We start from the raw sequence: 18,830 nt of genomic DNA, 5'->3' as shown, positions 1-18,830 counted from the left end.
AATCAAGTAAACTTACATTGAACAGTAGAAGTATACAGGACTCTTATTGTGAAAGCACTTAAAGCAAGTGAAGTTTCTGTGAGTGCAGTTGTCTCACTCTAATAATGGGCAGCTGAGAGCTGTTCAGATCTAATTATCTTTGCTGCAAAAGCTCTACAGGTAAGTTTGTTGTTCATGATGCTCGTAGTTCATTCATGTGATGTTATTGATTAATGTAGCGCATGCAGATAATTTCAAAACACAGGTTTGTTTACGTTAATAACAGATTTGAGTTAAAAAGATCAGATCTGAGTAAAGAGACTTTTTATGTGAGTGTAGCGTAGATTCGGGTGTCCAGTGCTACTGCTGCAGAGTTTGCCCCAGCCCTGCTTTATGGCCCAATCCCATTTCACCCCTCGCCCCTGCCTCTTAGCCCTACCCCTCCGTGTTGCGTGTTCACGTCTAGGGGTAGGGTGGCTGTGCAAGAGACCAAAGAAACCCACAAGTGTGAGAATTTTCTCTGTTAAAAATTACAATAACCACTGTATTATTTTAGTTTTATGTTGTTTTAGTGTATTATGGTGCTTTTCTTCATAACAAGCGCAAAAAACTATATACTATTAGCATTTTTTTATGATTTGTTATGAAGAAAAGAACCATAATACAATGAAATGACATTAAACTATGGTCCTTTTCCTCACTACAAGCATAAAAATAATAGTCGCTAATAGTTGCTGATGTCTCGGTAGCTGGGTAGCTAAATTCCCCGTTCCACCTTAAATGGTGTAGCAGTTACATTCGGGCATCTCAGGCATCTGCTGCACCATTTAAGATGGAACAGGAAAATTCAGACGGGAAGCTGGTGAATATCTGATTCAGCTTCATATCACTGAAGAATTAGGGGTGGGTGATAATAAATAATTGCCCCCCTCTTTGAAGGCATATGATGCCCTAAATGTAACTAAAGCCCAGCAGTGAGGAGCTGAACTTTACCCTCCTCTGCTGTCACTGCAGACTGGCAGGGTCGCCTACAGAGCAGCGCTGGTAGCTGTTAATGAAGTGATGCTCTTTTTATTTGAGGGTCCCATTTCAGAGGGAAGATTTCAACCAATACCCATTGTTGCTCAATTCCATGTGGCAAGGTAACACTTGAAAACAAGGGGTAGGGGTAACAGTAAGAAACGGGACTGGGCCCATCACACCTGATACCATAGCTCTGCGTCAGTAAGCTCTCTTTGCTGGATAGTTTTGGTTGGCAGACCATGTCAGAACTGTGTAGCAGCTCCACACACTACCCTGCTGTTACTATGTTGGTGTCACCATGTTAGAGAATGACTGACCAACCACATATCTAGTCAGTGGTGGTCCTGTGGTGGTCCTTTTACATTGATGCACAGAGTAGAGGATGGCTGATAAACTGTGCAGCAACAAATGGAGTAAAGTCAGTAAGTGTAAACCTACAAAGTGCGCCTGTATGGTAGATTAACTGTTTTGTATTTCATTGAGTTGATTTATTCCCTGTATGTGCATACACTCTGAAAAAGATCTTCATTAAAGACAATGGTTCTGTATAGAACCATGAACACTCAAAGAAGCACTTCCATGCTTAAATGGTTCTTTGCAGGGTGCAGTTGTTCTTCAGATTGATGGAGAATGTGTTGTGTATGGTTCTATGTAAAAGCTTCCTTAAAATGCTTCTGTGTAGCACCAAAAAGGGTTCTGCCATTGTTACAGGCTTGACATTGTTACAATAGAAGAACGCTTTTTGGTGCTGGGTACAACCATAGACAGTACATTCCCCATCAATCTGAAGAACACTTTCACCATGCAGTATCCATTTAGGCACGGAAATGGTTCTTTGATTGTTCATGGTTCTATGTAGAACCACTGTCTTTACTAAAGAAACCTTAAAGAAGCATCTTTTTAAGAGTGTTTGTTTTTGTGTGGGTTGGTGGTGTTTCGGTATAGGCAGGGATCTTCAGCATGTACGCCTGCGAGGAGGGTTTCGCCACCGGTGGACGAGACGGCTGCATCCGTCTCTGGGACGTGGACTTCAAACCCATCACGAAAATCGACCTGCGGGAGGCTGAGCAGGGCTACAAAGGTAGAGAGACAAATACGGCTTACCTTCCATTTACTGACATCATTCATTCCTGTTTGGTGCCGAATTCACAACAGCAGACATCACAGGGTCCCACAGGAGCCAAAGCCTGAAGCTGTAAAGATTGAAAGCTAGAGAGCCACCAGCTCAGTGTCGAGAACACCATTCAGTCTCAGGAACAGGGATGTTTAAAGTAGGAATGGCCATTTTAACCCTTAGGAGTGTTGAGTTATTATTGTTTTTCGCTATGCTATTTAAATTGAACTGTGTAGTTACGTAAGTAATTACGTTTGCTGAGAAATGCAAAAGATTTTTACAACAGTAACTTTTTTTCAGAGTCAAATCAAAGTAGAAAATCTCCTTACAAACATGAACGTAGCATCACGCAAACGTTTAGAATTCTCACTTTTGACATCCGTAATACTTTTATGAGAAGCAATTAACATAAATTTATAACATTTATCGTCTGTGCTGACTGAAACTGCGGGTTAACTATTTTTCTATTTAAATATCCAAACTTTTAAATGAAATGAATTCAGACATCCCACTGAGAACATATTTCACTGTGTTATGCAGTTTTTTTCGTCATAGAAAAATAGATATTAGACCCTTTGTGTTTATTATTATATTATTAAAAAATATATTTTTTTATGTCTGCAAGCGTCCTGAAGACAAGATTCTTGCTGGTCTTCGTGCTGATAAAATAACAGTGATAAAACCCCATGCTTGAGTTTCATGCCTTTTATCAAGATTCCAACCACCTAGCAACACCCTAGCAACCGTTTGGGATACCATAGCGACCACCTATCAACACCAAAGCAACCATTTGGGATACCACAGCAACCACCAAACAGCACTTTAGCAACCACTCAGAATACCATAGCAACCACCTTGCAACACCTTGCAACACCATATCAACCACTTGGGATACCATAGCAACCACTCAGAATACCATAGCAGCCACCTAGCAACACCTTAGCAACACGGTAGCGACCACTTGGGATACCACATCAACCACTCAGAATACCACAGCAACCACCTAGCAACACCTTAGCAACCACTTGGGATGCCATAGCAACCACAAAGCAACACCGAAGCAACCACTTTGGATAGCATAGAGAGAGACTACGGGGCAACACTTTAGCTAGTGACCATGTGGGATACCATAGCAACCACCTATCAACACCTATGCAACCATTTGGAATACCACAGCAACCACCAAGCAGCACCTTAGCAACCACATAGAATACCATAGCAACCACCTAGCAACACCATGTCAACCACTTGGGATACCATAGCAACCACGTAGCAACACCTTAGCAACCGTTTGAGATACCATAGCAACCACCTAGCAGCACTTCAGCAACACTGTAGCAACCACTTTGGGATATCATAACAACCACCTAGAGACATCTTAGCAACCACCTAGCATGCCTTAGTAACCGCATGGCGACCATCTGGAAGTCGCTTCAGCTGCACTATTACTGTGTATTTTTAGTTCTAATTCTGTGTATTCAAAACTCGCTTTTTTCAAATACCTGATTAAGTAAATGATCAGATGTGTCTGGGTGATGTTTGAGTCACAGCACCCACCTGTGCTTCAGAGAGATCTGTCAGAAAGGAAGCAGGTATAGAGGCCCAGCGTCATTACTCTAGCACCATGCTGGTTCTTATTCCTCGGGGCAGATGGTGATTGAGAGTGACAGGGTTGATACCAGACGCATGTGGGTGTGGGTGTGTTACACACACACACACACACACACACACACACACACACACACAGCACTGAGCCGGCTAACAGCCCCCACACAGCAAAGTGTCAGCAGGTGTGTTTCACTGATGGAAGGTTTCTCACCAGGTCTGTTAGTTGTATAATTAAGTTTAATTGCTTTGCCCTCCACTAATGAAGCTGCCTGTCATTAGCAAACGTCTGTTGAGGAAAGGTGTGTATTTCTGTAATAGCCTTCTTGATACAGTGCTGGGAAGCATATGTACAGTGCGGATCTTCGGAATATACGCATTTTGAGAGCGCAGAGCAGAATTCCCGTTTCCTTTTTATTATTACATGAAATTACAGATAAGGTGATAAACCAAGTATAGGTTTGTACGTTTAACAAATAGCAATGAATCAGCCTGCAGAACAAAGCTGTTCTTCCGTAAAGAACACGTCTCCACTGCACGGTACAGCTCAACCCGACTCGACTCTGCTCACTGTTGGTACTAGCTACTTCGTTTTCCACTGTGGATATATCGTCCCCTCAATGTAGCTGGTCGCCATAGCGATTCCATGATGTGAAAGAGATGACTTTTGTTTTTAGAAGAGGCTGTCTACTTTTTCACAACATTGCTAAAAAGTTGTCAAAAGCTGGTGCTCTTTACGTTGCCTGAACAAGGTTGTCACGATCTCATTGTTAACATTGCCATACAGTGTTATGACTACCTTTTTGCAATGTAGCGAAATTCCATGGAACAGAAAGGAACTTACGAGGATTCTAAGAGGTTGTGACAACGTTGCCACAACATTGTCACAGTGTTGTCCGATAACATTGTCACAACTTTCTCAGAAATTACATTTCAACAGTGTGACAACACTGTGGGCACCAAAACAATAGGTTGTCACAACGTAACTGTGTTTGCTATGGAGCAAAGTGAGTCTGCCTTTTTCATTTATATTCAATTTGTTAGCGTAAACTGGGGTTGGCAACCCAAATTTTAAGAAGAGCCATTTTGTCCTTTCAAAAACAATTGAACATTTTATGTCCACTTTACCATCTTGGCTGTAAATATGCCTTAGTATGTGCTGATGTACTAGTATAGTATAAAAAATATAATAAAAATAGATAAACAGGGTGATAGTGACGATTCTCTCTGACCAATCAGCAGTCTGCAGTTTTTCCACCTCACCTTTTGGTATTGCTTCAGCTCATTCAGAACCTCCACAGAGGTGATACCGAAAATAGAACCCAGTACCAGGTGCCAGATTTGCCTCATGGAAACCAATGCGAGTCGAGTCAAGTTGAGCCGGTACCATCGCTATTCACGAGTTCAGTCCCTTGTGATGCTACAGCTGTCCCTGGCTGGGAGTCCAAGAGAGCACAGTTGTCCTCGCTCTCTGAGTGGGTAGGATGACCCCCGTCTCCCCTCATCACTCAGGCATCTGTTAGCTGGCATAACAGAATTAGCAGTTAGTGTTCTCCTCCGAGCGTGTTGAGCTGCCCAGTGACGTTGCGCTAGCGGCAGTTTGAAAAGATGTGGTGTCTGGCTTCACATGACTTGGAGGAAGCATGTGCTGGCCTTTACCCTCGTAGCGCTGGTAGCTTGTTGTAGTTGGGGGAGGCCTAGTTAGTGAGGGGGCATGGCTAATTTGGGGAGATAATGGGGGAAAATATCAAAAATGGTCTCATTTGATACCTAATCTTTCATTTTCAGTGGTTCATCGTTAGTAAAAATGCTAACAAGGCTGTTAAAATTAACCCCCCAGGCACAAGCAAGATCTCACTGGGGTAACTGGTTCCTACTGTCTTTCATCCATAAGCAATTTTATTGTTAATGAAACAACTATTATTACATAAAAGCTCATGAAAGTTCATTCAATATAATCATTAAATAAAAGGTCATGGACACAAGTCAGCATGCTCTCATTTAAATAGCCCTGACTCCTGATCTCTCTGCCCTTTTCTTTTAGTACTGTTACCGTGTTTGTGTGCCGTTTTTAACGCGGTGGTGGTCTGTGGTGCCATCAGGTGTTGATTAAAGCTTATCACCATTGATTATCCTCTAAAGGTCCCAGGCTGATGAAAGCCGATAGCTGACCTTTCAGTAGACAGACGATTAATTAAAGAGTGGTTGGCATTTCCCTTAGCCTCTTTAAGCGCAGCGTGTTTGTCTGCCTATGAGCCGCCCTCCTCTGATTCTCGACCTTCTTCCTGACCCTTCCTGGGTCACGCTCAGCAGATATCTCCATTAGTAACATTATCACACGTAGGAACTGTTGGGAATTCTCTCAAATGGCTGTTTGAGATCCAGTGGTGTGAGCTAATTAAGACCTTTCCAGTTTCAAATAAGAAGTGGATGGCAAAGTCCTGGCCTCACAGCTTTAGTATTAAGAGCCTGCCAAATTACCCAGACACCCTTGTGGCTGAAGTATACTGCACTGTGCAAAAGTCAGAAACTACCCTTCATTACATATTTAACAGATGGTTGGACAGAAACAACAACAACTAAATATAATACCCAGGTGTTCAGTGAGTCCCTCTTTACCTTCATTCCAGCTTCCATTCTTTTCAGGAGACTCACTTTCAGCTCCTCAAAGAATCTGCAGACACACCTCCAAAGTTCAGTCTTAGAAGCTGGTTGATCATTTTCTGAAGTGATCAAACACATTCAGTGGTGTTGAGGTCTGGACTCTGGGGTGGTCAGTCCGTCGCTCAGCTTCTTTGTTTGATGTGTCCGTCTCCTTTTCTCAGTGAGGTTCTTCTTGACAGCTACACATCCTTTCAGACCCACAGCGCTGAGTGGTCTTCTCACAGTGGAAGGATGGACAGAAACACCTGTGGATGTTTTCAGATCTGAAGCAGTTTGATTTTCTCCTCTCTCTCAATGATGAAAGCTTTAAGTGCTGATTATCTGATGGGGACGTTTTGGTGTCTAGCAGGTCTTCCAGGTGGTTGTTAGGAGGCCCATTATCTCCTGAAAAATGATTCATTTGATGCCCTTTTAGTCTGGAAATTAAATATGTGAAGGGTGGTCAATGACTTGTGCACAGCACTGTACACTGATGAGCTAAAACATCATGACCACTCACAGTTGAAGTGAAAAGTGTTGATTATCTTGTAACAGCGGCGCAGTTCGAGGTCTGGGATGTATTAGACGGTCGGTGAACAGGTTCTCATAGTCGATGTTTTGGATGTGGAAAAATGTTCCGAAGTGTCGATGAGCCAGAAACAGCAAGCTAGTGGGATGCTCCTGGTCAGCAGTGATGAGAACCTGCAGACATCATTCAGAGGAGGAACAATCACAAGCCAACGACAGGGTGTTGGGTGCCCAAGGCTCATTGATGCATGAGAGCAACGAAGGCTATCCCGTCTGGTCTGAACTGACAACGTACAGTGCATCACACCCTTATGTGTATAGAGCTGTGTAGCCGCAGACCGTCAGGATGCCCATGCTGAGCCCTGCCCACTGTCGAAAGTACCTACAATGGGCACACGAGTCAGAACTGGAGCTTGGAGTAATGGAGCAAGGTCACCTCGTCCAATCGGGTACATGTGCACTGTTAACCTGGGGAATTGATGGCACCAGGATCCACTGTGGGAAGAAGACAAGCCGTGGAGGAGTGTGATGCTCTGGGCGAAGTTCTGGTCTGGGCATTCATGTGACATGTGCCACGTCATGGTGATGGTATTCCCCGATGGCAGTGGCCTCTTTCAGCAGGATAACATGTCTGCCACACTGCACAGATGGTTCAGGAATGGTTTGAGCAGCTTAAGAATTCGTGGTGTTGCCCCGGCCTCCAAATTCCCCAAATCTCGAATCCGATCGAGCATCTGTGGGACGCACTGGAACTACAAGACCAAGCGTGGCGGCTTCTTCCGTCGCATCTTGAAAAACATGAAGAATGTGCTGCTGAGTTGGTCCCAGAGACCACAGGGCACCTTCAGAGCTCTTTTAGGCAGGTGGTCATAGTGTTTTGGTTCATCAGTGTGTGTCGTCACGTTCATGTTTCACTTCCGAAACTTGTTCACTTCCTCAAGATCCTGCCGCCTCCACGCCTACTACTCTTCTTCCTTTCTTTCCTTTTTTTTATTTTTGTAGAGGAGGGAAAGATCAATCTCAGTGGTAATTACACCCTCCTTCACATCCACACTGGACCTGCCGGGTGTTTTCCATCACTCACTTTCTATTTGGAAGGAGAAATTCTGCTGTTGCACTACAGTAGGCTTTAAAAAGACTGGTGCCAACACTGCTTTTGGTGGACAACAGAAAAGGCACATTATGCCTTTCAGGTTGATTAAGGCTTGAATATGCCAAAGTAATGTTTGTTCAGACTGGCTGAGTGGGTAATAAGCAGGGGGGCTGTTTTCTGTGTGCAGAAGTGCATATGTGTGTGTTTTTGTGTGCTTTTTGCTGTTATCAGGTTGCCAGGTGCTCTCCCCGGAGAGATATTTGCATAGAGTGGGTTGTGTGGCTGGTAAACAGGTGCCATTGTTTACATACGTGTAGTTTCTAGCTTGGCTATTCAGCTGCGGGTGTGTTCGTCTCTAAGACTACAGGTCATTCTGTCCAGAGTAAGGAGTATATTCTGTTTCCCTGCTAACTGCCCAAAGACCATGGCCACTCCAGCAAGGGGACATCACTTTTTTTTTTGTTTGTTTAAACACTAAATGAAAATTCATGTGAGCATTTGCTCATATGTTCATGCTCGGTACTATTAAATAAAAGCTCATCAGTTTGATTTGGTTGCTAGCTTTATTATTAGCAGCATTGTCATTGCTTAAAAGGACATCCATATGGAACAGAAATACATGTAAAATATACATTTTTAAATACATGTTAATGGCCAGATTTTCTCCTTTATTTACTTTAGTGTTTGGAATACATTTTGGAATAAAATAATAATATAATAATTTATGTAAAATGTAATTCTGATTTATATCTTTTCTGTACGGCCGGTTATTTGGATAATGGTAACTGAAGTCTGTATTAATTTTTAGTTAGTATTACTACAGATACGAACATTTATTAAATAAAAACTAATAGACACAAGTTAGCATTTGGATAAGGGTAACTGAAGACTATACTTGTTTATAAATCGTTAGCAACATTAGTATTTCTACAAATGCTAACATGGCTATCATTAAGTAAAATATGGGTGCAAGTTAGCCTGGTTATTTCAGTAATGGTAAATGAAGTCCGTCTTCTTTAATTAATTTGTAGCATCGGTACCTTTTCTACAAATGCTAAAACCTTTTTTAATATTAAATAACAAGCAAAGAAGGACAAAATGACAGCATATGTACACCCAATCAGTTGCTAGCATTGGATTGGATAATGATAACTGAGGGTTAACACTTTCATTCTTTTTTAGCAACATGCTAACATGGCTATTATTAAATGAAAGCTCATGAATGCGAGTTAGCGTGATCTCATTTGGATAATTGGAACTAAAGACTATCCTCTTTCACTCATTAGACTCACACCCTTAGACTTACTCAGAGAAATTATAAAGGAGGAGGCAGGTCACTGGTTGGAAACTCCTAATATTCAACCTCTGTTTATGGAGAAAGTCCCGTCCTTCAGTAAAAGAGCGAGTTGGCTGGCTGGTAAAGCTGCTAGTGGAAAAAGTGCCTCCCCTGGATTTTACCAGTCATTTTTAATGGTTTAAAACGTCTCTCTGCATTGAAAGAGAAAGGAGTCTGGTCTTTATTGACTAGCAATAACTGCCTGGCGGCGATGCCAAGATGGCTGCAGAGTGAACAGACTTTCATAGAAGGACTTTTACTACGAATGCTAACATGTTTATTAAATTGAAGTTAGCATGGTCTCATTAGGGTAACATTAACTGAAGTCATTCACTTTAGCAACATTAGCGTTACTGCAATACTAACTTTATTACAAAAAAGCTCATGGACACAGATTAGCATGGTCTCTTTGAGATAAAGTTGCTGACGTGTCCCTCTTTGCTTCATTTTTAGCATCATTGTCATTATTAACATGGTTAGGATTAAGTAAAAGCTAGCGTGGCCTCATTTGGATAAAGTTAACTGTTGCCATCCACTTCCATTTCATTTTTAGCAACATTAGCATCAGTGCAAGTGCTAACTAGTAGGCAGGTGCTGCTGTTTGCACACACGTCGTCTCTGGCTAAACAGCTCTATGGGTGCTTGTGTAAGACAAACCCAAGATGACGGCAGGACAAGCAACCGCCCAAAGGCCATTAGAGGGCCACTGCAAGGTGTCGTCACTTTTTCCCGTGTCACTGACCTGCTCGTGTGAGCGAGAGCCGACAGTTTCCTGTAGCCACTCCACATTCCTCTCCAAATGAATGCTACACACGTCTCTGTCACACACACTCTTGGAGCAATTTGCTGAGGCAAATTGAAACTGGCTGCCACCCAGCGCGTTCTAGCCGTGGGGCGGCGTGGTGTTTTCAGACGGGTTGGATAGGCTCTTCATTTTGAACCAGGCAGATGTGCGTTCGGTCACGCAGAGGAGCCTGTAAAAGCTTGATCTGAGGAACCGGCAGGCGAGCACGTGCACGTTGAGCTTAATCATGGGGCAAAGTTATGTCTTACGCTTTGTATTGAAAATAATATTGATCATAAACTTAATTGTTGTAAGCAGTTTTGTGAAAGGAAATGCGGTTCAGTGTTCGAAGCCACTTTAGCCCTCTACTGCACGCATTTGAGAGCAATATTCTATTCAGTCTTCTTGCATGACATCAACCTGATTATTAAATTGAAAAACAGTTTTAAATAATAATACATGGAGGGGTCCTTTTGGGGTATGTTGCCCTGAGGCAACATTGTGCGGCAAGGGGAAGAAATTATATGAAGCCATGTTCCCTGAAGTGATGAGATCTGGCTTGTGACTGGCTAAATCCATTCCACTGCCCTACAGTGTTGCTTCTAGGCAACAAACATACTTCACGTAACAAAAAAAAAATGATTCTGAATGTTAAAAAAGAGGTTTCAAATGTCTATTAAGAGATAGTATGATAACCCAAATAATCTTTTTATTGACTCACCCAAAAGTTTTTCTTCATTATTAACCTTGTCACTGTTGTTAAAATGTATAATGTTAGTGGAAAGTGAGGAAAATGGGTTTGTTGCCTAGAGGCAACACGTGCAGTGGTGGGTTAATATGCTGAAAGTGGAGCTGGGCGATGTGACAAAAAGGAATATTGCAATACTTCAGGAAGTTACAATATGTACTTAAATTTTTTTTCTGACATCTTAGAACGTATAATAGCCAAAAGCATTGCCACATTTTAAAAATCCTACTAAACTATTTATCATATAATTTGTGTTCCACATTTCACATAAGTGTGCTGCGTTAAATGCAGTTAAACATGACCAGTTACGCAATACACATACATCTTAACATTGGAGAGCTGCTTTCCTGCAGCGTTTAGTTCCAGTCTGTTTCTAACATGCTGTTCTTCCTCTAACCCAATAATAAAGCATCTGATCCAGCCATTTAAACACCTCTGTAGTAGTTAACCCCTTTAATGGTCAGGGTCCACCAGCAGGCCCAAGGTTTCGTTACACACTTCTATAACCTAAGAATAGGTCAACTGGGTTGCATTGAAGTCCCTTTAGTTACTGAGTAATAAGCCTGGATTTTAAGGGGTTGATTTGCTGGAGCAGGTGTGGCAGAGTGCAGTTGGAACTAGATTCCGCAAGAAAGTAGATCTCCAGGTCCAGGGTTGGTGACCAATGCCTTAGACAGAGGGTTTTTTTTTGTTTCATTTTTTCCCCAATATTCAATATAAATTCAGTAAATAAACAGTAATTGTGCATTAAAATGTGCGGAATTGTGTTCACTTATTTACACTTAGAAAATCAACAAACGTCCTATTCGACCAGGGCTTTTATTTTGCATAGCACTGTTGTCGGAATCTCCAAAAATGGTAACTTTACAGGAGAGGGAAAAACATGCTTTACTTTTAATGTGAGTCAGTGGAACCAGACGTCTTTCCAACTCATTTTGTGTTGTTTCTTTTAGTCCATTCTTCATGAAATTTACATACAATGTAAAGGGCAACAGACTTTTTCAAATGATGTCAAAAACTGAAAAACGGCAAAAATGGAGATACGAGGTTTTGTTCCGAAGGGAGCGATATGACTGTGTGCGTGAAGGACATTGTATATGTACGTAGACAGTCACATCAATGAATAATAAATGTGTAAGTGAACATTAAACACATGTACGTATTGTTCCAGCGGAGATAATAGACCTGAATTACACTGTAAAGCTGACCACATAGCTTTGAGCCGTTCAGTGTGAAGGAGGTCAGTGCCCTGACTGTAGGCCGTCTTAGTGTAGAGGCTAATAAACAACTGCACATGGTTCATGTCTGAAGAGCAAAAATATTTGTGTTTATGGAAACCGAATTTCCACTGTGGCTGATAGTGTAATGGATTGTTGGTTACCCAGGAAACCAGTGAGTCTCTCTCTCTCTCTTTCTCAGGGCTGTCCATCCGCAGCGTGTGCTGGCGGGCTGACCGCATTCTGGCGGGGACGCAGGACAGTGAGATTTTTGAGGTGATGGTGCGCGACAGGGACAAGCCGCTGCTCATCATGCAGGGCCACAGCGAGGGCGAGCTCTGGGCCCTGGGGGTCCACCCCAAGAAACCGCTGGCAGTGACAGGCAGCGATGACCGCTCTGTGCGGTCAGTAACTCCAGCTGTAGCGCTCTCTCGCTTTCTCTCTCCCTCTCTTTCACTTGCACTTATACTCCTGTTCAAAAGTTCGGAGTCCGTGATCATATAAAAAATCTGAAATAATTTATGTCTAGATTAAAGAATGATAATCTACACAATCTAGCAGGCAAATTTTTAATGTTTAACTAAATATTTTAAGTGTCCCAACTTTTTGAAAACCAGTCACATTCAGAGGGCATATATTTAAAAAAAAAACAGCAACATTTCTCAGTTTAAACATTTGACATGTAGTATTTGTACTATTTTCCATGAAATATAGGGTTTAAATGATCTGCACATCATTGCATTCTTTATTTATTTACATTTACAGCGTCCCAACTTTTTTAGAAACAAGGTTGTAGTTTATTTTTTTATTAACTCCATTCTAGATTTTTTACCGCTTTTTCGGTTATTGTGGAATCTTCTGCAGCTCTGTTCATTATTCTGGACACATCTTAAATAACCTTCATCTGGACTGAAACTCCATTGTAGAGCACTGATATGATATTCCAATTAGCAAACTTGGTTTTTTATTATTGAAAATAGTGACTCCAAACTTTTGAATGATGACTGCTAACTTTTGAACAGTAGTGTGTCTGGCTTTTTTCTTCTTCTTCCCTCTTTATTTCTCTCTCTCGCGCTCGCCCACTCAAACGATTCAACCCGTCCAGACAGCCAAGGCCACATGGATTCTTTCAGTAATGAGCCTGTGTGCCAGTTAAAGTAAAAGACAGGGTCTAAGCTAATAGTGGCCCAGTGCCACTCAGACTCCTGGCATGGATAAGAATAAACCACACTGTGTGTTTGCGTAAAGGTCTGGAAGACATCTCGCACGGTCCCTTTCATTCACGTCCTAAGTAGTTCAGGCCTGTTGTTGCTACTACAGTTTAGAATGTCACCACAGTGATTTTATAAACATACTGTGTGACAGGTGAATGAACAAAATGATGACTAAGCACAACCGCTGTCACTATATGACAGAAGAACGCCAAAGATCCAATACCAAGGCAACCAGTGTCACTATATGACAGAAGAATGACCAAAGAGTCAATACTAAGCAAACCAGTGTCATGATATGGCAGAAGAATGACCAAAGAGTCAATACCAAGGCAATCAGTGTCACTACATGACAGTGAAATGACCAGAGGCCAACTTCTACAACCAAGGACTTCATCAAGGGGGAATTTTTTTTTTTTTTTTTACTGGCCAAGGCTTGTGCTATGAGTTCTCCTTTTCATGCATTCATAGTACCTCCAACAACAACAACCAAAAAAACAAACAAACACCAATAAATAAAAGGTGACATTGATATTTCCTTCTTTTTTAACTTTAATAAAGAGTTTATAAAGTAATATTTACAGAATGGCCAAAATTACTACTAATACAACCAGTGTCACTACATGATAGGAGAATGACCCGTTGTTACTGACAAGGCCGTCATTGAATGCGTTTACATGCACTTAATAATCTGATAACCGCAGAAAATCAGATTTTGTCAGTAATCTGATCAATGTGTTTACATGCTCTTGAGTAATCAGATAATAGTGAAACTCCAGGTCTACACGAGTCAGACAGTAATCAGATTATTGCTTTACAATCAGCCAATAAACTCACAGAAGAAGACGTGACGTAAAACTCAACCTTCATGGCGCAGCTTTTAATCATCGCGTCACTTTACCCAAAAATATGAACATACATCATCTAGAAGATGAAGAATATTTAAATCCTTCATTTCGTCAAGCATGTATTTGGTTTCAGCTGCTCACTTATTTCTGGTACCACTGTCTGTTCTCGCACATGCTCAGACTGAGAAATCCGAAAGAAATCAGAGTAAGAGTTCACATGCACTGAGAAATCTGATTACTGAGCTCTTCGTCAGATTTCTTAATCAGATTTCTAGACCTTACTCTGATCTAAGAAATATGCTGAGTAAGGTGTTTACATGACCATTTGAATAATCAGATAACTGCAGAAATCTGATTATGATCAGATTATTTGGCGCACATAAATGCACTCATTGTCTATAGTGTCACTATATATGGCCAAAAATGTACTACTAAGGCAACAAGTGCCAGTCACTAATGTAACCCATCTTACTACATGACATAGTCTACAAATAATGTTTATATTTAAAAACAGTCATAATTAATCTTACATGGCCATTTCTCATTATCTCTGCATCCCTTTGAATCACAGGCTTTGTTTTTTGAGTATTGTCTTGATCGATCAAAATACTCAAAATATGTGATTTATGACTCATCAGCCCGTACACTCACACATCTGAAAGTCTAATAAATAAATAACATAGTGATGGGAAATATTATACTATAGAACTTAGTTTTGTAAATCTCCCACTCCAATAAGCCTGCTACAGACTGCCTGCAGCGACAACACTTCTTATCACTTCATTGTGAATGGGTGGTCATATGGAAATGTGTTCATGGTTGTGGCATCATAGCCAATGGATGGGTCCAAGAATGAATGGTAAATTTAACCTAATACAACAAAATTTAATAAACAAGAAAATTAGGCCTTAAAAGAATAGAAACAACACAAATGAACCTTCCCTGTCTCAGTATTAATGGACGGATCTGCAAAGAATAGTTGGACAGTCTGTTTGGTTTTCAGCTGTGGGGCATAAAGTCATTCTGGCCACACTGGAAGTCTCCCTCTTTATTTTTATGTCTGTATTACTGTAATAAAGTGAACTGTGACTCTCTGTATTTGTCAGGTTGTGGAGTCTGGCTGACCACGCTCTAATAGCCCGCTGTAATATGGAGGAGGCTGTGCGCAGTGTGGCCTTCAGCAATGATGGCTCTCAGCTAGCCCTGGGCATGAAGGACGGCTCCTTCACTGTACTCCGTGTCAGGTAACATACGCTTTAACCATTACTCCAGGGGTGCTCAATCCTGGTCCTGTAGATCCACCACCCTGGCGAGTTCAGGTCCAACACACCTGGGTCTAATAGTTCAGCTTTTAATGGCCTGCTTCAGGTGTGTCAAATTAGGGTTGGGGCTGAACTCTGCAGGGTCGTAAATCTTCAAGACTAGGATTGAGCACCCCTGCATTACTCTGTTTCAGTGGTTCCCATCCTTTACTTCTGTTGTGTTTTCCTGCACTAATGCATCTAACTGTAAAGCTAGTTAATTAGCTGGGTTTATTAATTGGATTAGAACAGGGACAACACCAAAATATGCAGGGCAGGTGGTCCTACAGGAGCTGGGCTGGGGAGCATAGCTCTGCTGTACCAACTAGTCTTGTGTATGAAATGTTCCCTTCTGTTTAATTAAGTATGTACAGTGAAAATACAGTGAAAGTTCAGAACCTCTGCAGCAAACAGAAGATTAAGGTGCAGTTGCTTGATATTTAATGAACTTCAACAATAGAAAAAAAGAAAATTGTAATAAAAATAAAAAGTAATAAAATAGTAAATGTAATATACAGTAAATGGGTAAATGGGTAAAATATAAATTGGTAAAACGTTGGACATCCTTTCAGTTGTAAAGTCTCAGAAGTTGATTAATTTGCTAGGCCTTAATTCACTTCTTAGGTAATTAAGAAATTGTGGTTAAAGGGAACTCTGGAAGTGAAGACAAGATCTGGAAGACCAAGAAAACTCTCTGGTGCTTATATGCTGGCCAGAAAGGCAAAGCAAAACCCCCATATGACGGTAAAGGACATGCATGAGGGTTTAGCTGACACAAGACTGGTGGTGTATTATTCTACTTAGCAGTGCTGCTTACACAAACATGATCTGCAGGAAAGAGTCACCAGAAGGAAACCTTATCTAGTAATCAGAAAAGTCAGCGTCTGATGTTTGCACGACGACTAGATAAGATAAAGGCATTTAGAAACAAGTGCTGTGGACAGATGAAGTAAAAATGGAACTGTCACAATCACCAAAGTCTGTTTGGGGAAAAAAAGCAGAAGCATTTGATGAAATGAACACCTAATACCAATTGTGAAGGAATGATTCAGTTTTTGATGTCAGAGTTTGACATGTATCTATATGGAAGTCACTTAACTATACAGCTTTCCTGGGATTTTGCCATAATAGTTAAAACTCTGATGTGTACAATACCAAGATCAAAAGGTAGACATCTTATTTTGAGCCCTCTCCTCAACACTTATCATAAATAAAGGCCATCATTTGTGTTCCGTCTGCTAAAAGCCCTGTACTAGCTCTCAAGGCCTCATATTGTATGGTGATTGGACCCCACTGATCACCATTTGTAGATGTTCTTTTTTAGCTTTCAGCAGTTTTAGCAGTCTACAGAAGACAAGATGTCGTACAGTTTCTAAAAGGCTTTAATTTCATACCAAAACTAATAATTTTAACATGTTAGCATTTTTGCACCCTTCATTCAAAAACTATTGAAGGAATCATATATTTCCAAAAAAGAAGTCAGCTGTTCCGCTATCTCTGATTGTGGTTCATGTATGTTAAAGGTCTCTATTTCAATGCCAAGTAGGCGCTGGATAATGCATTTATATTTATATACATTGCGCATAGTGATCTTAGTCTTGTGTGCAGGTGCTCAGCCATAAAGACCCAATTTGTAGAGCTCCTGATCCTCAGTTCTTGTGCTGATGTTGCTTCTGGAAGCAGTTTGAAACTCTGTAGATGCAACAGAGGCCATTTTTATGCACCATGTGCTTTAGCACTCGGCAGCCCTGCTCTGAGTTAGAATGGTCTACACCTCATGTCTGAGCTGAAGTTGCTCCTAGATGCCTCCATTTCACAATAATAGCACGTACAGTTGTCTGGGGCAGACCTAGCAGGGCAGAAATTTCACAAAGTGACTTGTGTCTGAGGTGGTATCCTATGACAGTGCCATGTTTACAGCCACTGAGCTCTTCAGTACGACTCATTCTACTGCCAGTGTTTGTCTATCAGCACTGCAAGGCTATGCGCTTGATTTTATACACCTGTTAGCAATAGGGGTGGCTAAAATACCTGATCTCAGTCATTTGGAGGGGTGTCCACATACTTTAGGCCATATAGTGCAGATGTGAAAACAGCCTAAATGTACTTTTGCGCATGGTGCCCAAGCGTGGATGTGATTTAAGAGTGTGTAGCCATTTTGGTGTAAATCTTTTGTTGTGTTGAGAACCAGCTGTCATCCGTCATTGAAATGAATGTAAGCATGTCAGCCTCATGAGAAAGCATGTCCGCTCAAGGGCTATTCTCTGAATGCACACACAAGCATGCAATCCGGACTCTGTGTTTGCTGAGTGCTTTATGGTATAAGCAGTGACTGACAAGTGCATTCATGGCTTCAGATTTAAAAGTCAGGCTGATTTACTTTAGCCATGGAGCTGAAGCCCCCCCATGCATTCCCCTCAGGCCAGTGTAAATGGATCTGCAGTGCTGTTGATCAATACGTTTTGAAGTGGCTAATCCCACCAAGCACTTTGAAGTGCTTTGAATGCATTTGCACTTTCTCTGTTTAAAAAAAAAAACAAAAAAAAAACAAAAAAACAGATGGACTTCTTCTGGAGAAGCTTATGATGTATTCCGCTGCGTGGTTGGATCCCCGGGCTGGTCCATAAGGTTTTCAGAAAATGCTAAACAGCGCCGAACTGAAGTTAAAGCCCGTAAACGGTGGAAAAGCAGCTCATCTCACCTTTTTCTCCTTCGTCTCGCTCTAATAATGAAGCTGAGAGCTGATCAGAGTTAATTATCTTCTCAGCGAAGCTCGTTCTGCTCGTTAGTTTGTGCTGATGATGAACGTGATTCATTCACGTGACGTTACTGAGTAGGATGTGCTCATGAGGGGCGTTTCAGGACGCCGGTTCGTCACATTAATGACAGATTTGAGTCACTTACCTAAACGAGTGCGAACCATCGTGTCAGAGAGATCGGATTTGAGCAAAACATCAGATTTGAGGCACTTACCTAAACGAGTGTGAACCATCGTGTCAGAGAGATCGGATTTGAGCAAAACATCAGATTTGAGTCACTTGTGACGAGTGTGTAATGTGAACAGAGCCTTTGTTCTGCAGTCCATGTGCCAAATTCAAAAGCATATATTACCTATTATATTATTGTTCTGTCATTACTAACATCACCTCATGCTGCAAGAATGATATGTGCATCTGTAAAGAGTCAGACGTTAAAAGAGGCAGATCGTGGTGTTGAACTCTCTCGTTCAGTGTGGACCATCACGGCAATGCATTCCCACCAGCAGCGAACTGAACCACTGTTCACCAAGATTTGTGGTTTTGCCGGACCACGGTTCATTTGTTTAGTGTGCACCTGAGTACGGGCGGAGCACTCACACCTGTCCAAACGAACTGAACTAGTCTGATAGAAAAAGTCTGAG

The 18,830-nt window shown here is 41.6% G+C and overlaps 2 protein-coding genes across 3 annotated transcripts in view; both read left to right on the top strand.

Annotated features, from left to right (window-relative positions):
- The window catches only part of adgrb3 (adhesion G protein-coupled receptor B3), a 994,217-nt gene that overhangs the window by 732,116 nt on the left and 243,271 nt on the right, over positions 1 to 18,830 (top strand). The window lies entirely within an intron of this gene.
- Positions 1 to 18,830, top strand: part of LOC118816777 (echinoderm microtubule-associated protein-like 6) — a 126,848-nt gene that overhangs the window by 42,205 nt on the left and 65,813 nt on the right. For both annotated transcript variants that reach the window (XM_036583370.1, XM_036583369.1), the window contains exons 6-8: positions 1,948 to 2,083; positions 12,273 to 12,474; positions 15,236 to 15,373. In XM_036583370.1, coding sequence (XP_036439263.1) covers positions 1,948 to 2,083; positions 12,273 to 12,474; positions 15,236 to 15,373 — 476 coding nt within the window. The remainder of the gene's footprint in view (positions 1 to 1,947; positions 2,084 to 12,272; positions 12,475 to 15,235; positions 15,374 to 18,830) is intronic.

The sequence above is a fragment of the Colossoma macropomum genome, unplaced genomic scaffold (genome assembly GCF_904425465.1).
Source record: "Colossoma macropomum unplaced genomic scaffold, Colossoma_macropomum, whole genome shotgun sequence".
In the NCBI taxonomy this organism is placed as follows: domain Eukaryota; kingdom Metazoa; phylum Chordata; class Actinopteri; order Characiformes; family Serrasalmidae; genus Colossoma; species Colossoma macropomum.
Note: the sequence above shows the minus strand (reverse complement) of the source record. Positions and strands in the feature narration are given on the sequence as shown.